General features: G+C 43.3%; 1 protein-coding gene across 1 annotated transcript in view; it reads right to left on the bottom strand.

Annotated features, from left to right (window-relative positions):
* Nucleotides 1-832: 832 nt before the first annotated feature.
* IPO9 (importin 9) overlaps nt 833-6,000 on the bottom strand; it is a 39,379-nt gene continuing 34,211 nt past the window's right edge. Inside the window, exons 20-24 of the mRNA XM_075442872.1 lie at nt 5,261-5,394; nt 3,584-3,703; nt 3,002-3,103; nt 2,115-2,191; nt 833-1,547 (exon numbers count right to left, since the gene is read on the bottom strand). Of these exons, the coding sequence (XP_075298987.1) occupies nt 1,437-1,547; nt 2,115-2,191; nt 3,002-3,103; nt 3,584-3,703; nt 5,261-5,394 (544 nt within the window). The 3' untranslated portion in view covers nt 833-1,436. The remainder of the gene's footprint in view (nt 1,548-2,114; nt 2,192-3,001; nt 3,104-3,583; nt 3,704-5,260; nt 5,395-6,000) is intronic.

The following is a 6,000-nucleotide window of genomic DNA, read 5'->3' as shown; positions in this document are numbered from 1 at the left end:
CGCGGTTACTTTACCATTTCCCACACACACGCTACACAACTTGTGCCATCTTTGTCTATCAAAAAGTGAATTTATTATCCCCTCCTGGTAAAAAAGTGAAAAGCTATGCTCTGTTAGACCAGTAAGATACAGAATTACTCCAGCTCTTTGGAGGTTTTTAGATACAACTTAGAAGTGTATTATTCCACAAAGGAACAGCAAGCACCTTTCTTAAGAAAGGAAACTCTTTAATGGGTCAGCCTTTCTCTTTTGAGCAGAAGAAGATGTATCCATTACAGGACTCCCTTTCTGCCCAGATGACTCCCGTGAAACTCCCTAACACCCTCTGGGCGGCACATACGGAAAGTTTCCTACGGAGAAATATGTCTTTAAATGGAGACTTCAGGAAACAAGTGCAAGTTCCTTTTATATCTGTTTTAGAAGAAGGATACCAATGTACATTTTAATAGTTTTATTTTCATTTTCCCCAAGGGGGAACCAAAGGCAGAGAGGTGTTGTGAGATACATCACACTGTTCTTATGGGTAAATCAATTTGCAAATGTTATTTCACCACTCTAGAAAAATACACACAGGAGTGTGAAGGAAGCAAACTAGTTCAGAGTGGTTGTCACGGAGCAAATATGTTAAATACAATCAGGTTTTTTTCCCTCCTAAAAATTGTGGCTCCTTCTGTTCCATAAAACCAAAGTCTTTAGTAGCCACATGCCACAGGAACCGAAATTTAAGTGGTAGCTTCCTCTGAGCATGTGCACACAAAAGCATTAGGAAAGAACTGCTCCCATGGGACCCGACAGCAGATGTGAGCGACAAAGCCCCATCCACAACAGGAAAGAAGATGTGCATTCAGTTTTATTGTCTCAGCTTCCCATCCAAACTCCCATAAACAGGTTCCATACCACTCAGGCATCTCTGATAAAAGAGTCTATGGTTCTATAAAAAGAAGTCACGCTGTAAGATCAAGATATTTACCCTGTATGTGTTCTGCGAGCGCGAAGAGGAACAACCTTCCAATTTCTCAAGATACATCCAAGCAATCTGTACGTGACCCAACTCCTTTCTCTGTCCAGCTGTGCTGTGGGAACCTCAGTTAAGTGCCTCTTCAATGGTAGAGACAGTCTGCTTTTAAAAATATTAAGGACACATTTTTTATTTTAAATCTTTAAGAACTTCCTGGAAAGTTACTGTGGAAAATGAAAGTGCTCCCATGGTGAGACCAATGTGCCAAACTCTACAGACTTCTGTCCTTGCTGCTTTCTTAGTATTCCTTCCCTTAGCAGATTCATGTTAAGATGAGGCTCAATACATCGCAACGAAGCCGTCATCCACCTGTAACAAGCAGGCAGACACTGGAAAATGTTTTATGTTTAATCATAAAACGTGGAATAAGCCAAAAAAATATTGTTCAGATCTGACCGGGATGGTCTCTCGAGTGGATTTATATACCAATGGCCTGCAACACTCGCTTTTCATTCTCATTGAGATGGTCTGAAAACATTGCATAGCAGGGCTGCTGCGCAAACTGGCAGAGGAAGTCAGTGAGATAGGCCTGGAAGGAAGACAGAAAGACCCCATTAGCATCACGGCACTTTGGGAATCCTGTTTCTTTCATGTATCAAAAGATAAACCTGAACATGCACCAAGTAAGACAAAGAGATTGCAGGGCAGAGAAAAGCGATGCAGGAGGAGGGGAAGGGCTGGTGAACAGCTGCCAGGCGGTGGCAAAAAGCAGGAGCAAAATGTCACACAGGGGCTGTGACCAGATGGGAGCATCTCCCAGTAGAGTATGAAATTCTGTCATGTTCAGTCTCCAATCTACTTCTGACTTCAGAAAATAGCTGTGAAGCTCATGGGTAGAAAAGTCTCCTGTCCCTCTGTTCAACAAGTTTTGTTCATTCACATTTCCAAGTTACAGATATTGATCCAATAAGGAAAAATAGCTCCCGGCATTCTTGGGGTACTCGGGACTTCCCAAAGTAATTTCAATGAACTGAGTACCTTTAGGACAACAATCAGTAACTGGTGTTTACAGTTTTGTTAAAAGTACAATACAGAAAAATTAAGTTTACAGAGAACGATAGGAATCTGATTTTAAAAACTCCTTCTAGAGCATCACCTGGAGATCTATTTGGTAAAGAGGGTCCTTTAACGCGTCTGGATCATCCTCCTCATCATCTTCATAGTAATCCTCATCTGTCAGAGGCAAATCAGCAGGTTTTAACATCAAACAGAGCAAAATATCTCAGGAAGTGTTCTGCTAGACTGCTGCTGAAATCCAAGGATCCAATAAGGAACAGTTCCAGCACTGCTAGGTAAAAAAATTTGTATCCAGAATATTTGCTCCTTAAGTTCAGACAATTAGAAGACACGACACTTCAGAACAAGCAGGGTCACAGTGGGAGTCTCAAGGAACGCGCTGGCGAGACGAGCACACATGGGATAATGAAGAAACCAGCTCGTCTTGTATGTGCACTACGATCTCACGCCCTACCCTTGTGTCGGGGCCACACGCTTCCAGCGCCGGGGTGATGTAAGCAGCCTCCCCGCTGTATCTGCCTGTAAGGTTCTCTCTTCGATGACTACACGCAAACTGGAGCGCAGAGGAAAGGCGGTATTACACCCGCTCCACCTTTCTGCAGCTATCCTTTCTCAAGGTCACTCCACAACCAAGCTCACCCACTGCTACGACACTGTCATTCCAAGGTCATGTCTACATCTTTAAGCATTAATTTTCTCTTTAGAAGAAATACTTGTGCAAATCCCCCAGCAACGTGAAACCTATGCAGCATTTGAACTCTGGGTGAAAAATGCAGTTATTTCATCATTGGGTTATTCAAAGACATGTCCTTCTCTTACAGAAAGAAGTCCTTACTCCAAACCCATGCCAGATTTCCTTCCCCTTGCCTGCAGTCTTTGGTGAGCTACTGTCAAGGAAACAAAACTGACTGGGATGTCATTTACCCTATTTTCACTTTGAGTAAGCACTTTAAAGCTGTTACTTACCATACTTGTTTGTGGAAAGAATATCTGATAAGAACTGTCCTGCTAAGCCTTCATCTTCATCCTCATCCTCTTCCTGATCCTCCCACATATCATTCGAATCATCTGCTCAGAAAACAAAAATTTCTAGAAATAAACAAAATCGAAGAGGTCCAGCCGGCCGGTCTGGACAGCGGGACTGCAGAGGTCCTAGGCAAACACCCCTGCTCGTGTAGGTGGATGAAGGGACACTCCCGCAACCTCTCCTGTCCCTTCAGAACGACTAAGCCAAGAACGGGAGCTAAACAAAGAGCAGCTGCAAGAACGGATGCCCGCAGCAGGGATTCAGAAATGCAAACCAGATACACCAAGAAAGGAAAATTTTGCTGGCATATGGTTAGACCCCATCTTCCAGATTGGCCCAAAATAATTTTCACGTTTAAGAATCCCCAACACTGATTTTATCCTTTGGATCACTACTTAAGCCTCTGTAATGACAGATATACTATTTACTGTTGTGAGTTTCTTATCGCTATAAATGCTTCTGAAGAGACGACAAAGCAGATTTAAGCCATGCAAAGAGGAAGAGCAAACCCAGTCTTTTACCTTGGCTCCAATCCGCAGTTGTCTGTCTAGATGCATTTGCTTCCATCGCATTAGAGAGCTCATTTATTATTAATTTTAAGATTTTTACTAACAATGGAATGTTTGTCCAGCGTTCAGGATCTATAAGAGAAGAAAAATATGTATTTATACTGCTTTTTATTAAAAGTTGTTGAAAACAGGCCTTTTGTTGTCACATTTTTTTTTCTAATTTTACCACACAGTTAAAATGCTCACGGACAAGGAAAAACTTCCAGGCTGGGAGGAAACAGCGCCTGACAAAAACCCCGCAGCTGTCCCTTCCATAGACCTTCACAGCTAGCTTTCCAAAGATCTTCATTGCAATATCAAATCTTGCTTATCTTGAACGAAGAGAAGGCATAGTTAAAATCTTCACAGCTGAATTAATTTGTGAGTTTACTCAGTGACATCATAGTTGCAGATGACTTCGTTAAGCACACTTCTCTAAAGTTATTGTTGCCTGTCTAGCAGTGCTTTCAAGAAAATGAGCAGCGCAGCACTCCCACGCGTGGCTCTACCCTGTCTGAGACACTGCAAGCTCCAACTTTTCCTCACCAGAGCTCCTGCAAGGCCTAATCGTTCCCTAGGGACAGCTAGACAGTGTTTTTGTCCTTAATTGCAAAAGTAAAGATCCCATCAAACAAAGAAACCGGGAGCACTAGCTTTAACTCTTCAGGTGCTCAGATGTTAGCAATCACTGTTCTGCTATCTGACCAGACAACATCCGAGTTTGCCTGGTTTGTGCTGGTTGGTGGTTTGGGGTTGTTTTAAGCAAAGAATAATAAGGTAGCAGGTGTTCTGTGACCATTGCTTACCTCTTACACTCCTAGGGCTTTCCCTTATTTATTTCCTTCACCAAGTGTTACTGCATCACCCTCAACCCCCCGAGCCTACGACAGCTGAAGGCTCGCGGAGCAGCGACTGCCTCGATGGGCCTCCAGTCTGGGTCTGCACAGCCGTTACGGCCCATCCCGCGACTGGTTCTGCACAAGCTCTAGCACAGCACCTTGTGGAACCAAGGTTTTGACTGATTGCTGAGGACAGCGGCTCCCCAGTGTCCTCCCCTTTGGGGCTCAGCCCCCAGGAACAAAGCCTGCCCAGTGCTCTCTCCCATTTCATGTATGAATCTCTACACAGTAACCCGCAATCAATGATTTGGGGTTCAGCCAATTAAAAATAAGACAAGTCTTCTGTAGCAGACTGGCTAACTTCTGCTTAAAAGTGATCTCTGACTTGTTGAAATCACTTTTGATATCTGTGAAAGTCAGTCTCCTCAAGAAAGTACCACTTTCTTTTTCAAATCTCCGCATGCTAAACTAACCGTCCTCTCAGAGAAGCTGAATTATCAGTTCCATCTTATTAGATGGAAGAGGATGACGCAAAACAGCAGTGAATAACTCCCTATCCTATAATCACCTCATCCCCTTACACTAAATCAGAGACATCAGGAGTCTTCAAACCAGTCTTTGGCAGAATTAAAGCAAATAATGGAGATGTTAATCCATACATGATGTATGGATTAGCTCTAAAAAAAAACATGCACCTTCTGTAGGAAATATCTCCCACAGCTTTGTATGCTCTGCAAGCTCTATTTTATGGCCTTTCATACATCTACTAACAGGAACAAAAAATGTTAAAAACAGCAAAATGATTACTTACTTTTGGCTGATTTTGATCGTGTCCGTATTCCCTCATCCATATTAAATATTTCTTCTCCCTTTACCCTAATGTCCTGAAGCCGCTTGTCGTCTGTGTTGATGCCATACTGAAGGAGTTTACACAATGCTACAGAGCTGGGGAGCAGGGAATAGGAAAATTACAGACGAGAACGCCTCTGAACTGCCTGGCTTTCACAGTAACTGTTAATAGGGAACACATCTCCAGAGCAGACATTCAGAGGCTCGTTTTGCTACACTTCTGCCAAGAACAAGCATTACAGAATTTTCCTATTTCTCCTGCTTTATGTCAGCATCTGAAACTGGACTCCTTTCCTGACCTGCACAGCAAGCCAAAAACTGACAAAGCTTTGGATCACACACTACCAAACAGTGCGCACACACATTAAAGGTCTTCCCAGTTCAGCAGGGCCACGAGGTTAAACACACTCCCGAACCATCGCGTGCAGATGAAGACGAAATTTAGAGGAAAGCAGTGGCAAGAAAGTAGTGATTTGGTTGATCTGCACCCATGAACATCTCTTCTACTTTTCTCCAGTCTCAAAGGTCTTTTTCACTTTTGGTCCTTCACAGCTCAGCTACACACAGACCTTCTAGCTTGCTCCCTTGGTATCTTCATGTGTTCTTTCCAGCTCTGCTGCTCATATTTCTATGCCACACTTTCAAACCTTCCCCAGTTCCAGGCAGTTTTCAAGCCACACTGAGGATGACTCTGACTACAGG

Source organism: Opisthocomus hoazin, chromosome 25 (genome assembly GCF_030867145.1).
Source record: "Opisthocomus hoazin isolate bOpiHoa1 chromosome 25, bOpiHoa1.hap1, whole genome shotgun sequence".
Classification (NCBI taxonomy): domain Eukaryota; kingdom Metazoa; phylum Chordata; class Aves; order Opisthocomiformes; family Opisthocomidae; genus Opisthocomus; species Opisthocomus hoazin.
This window is presented reverse-complemented; position numbering and strand designations above follow the sequence as displayed.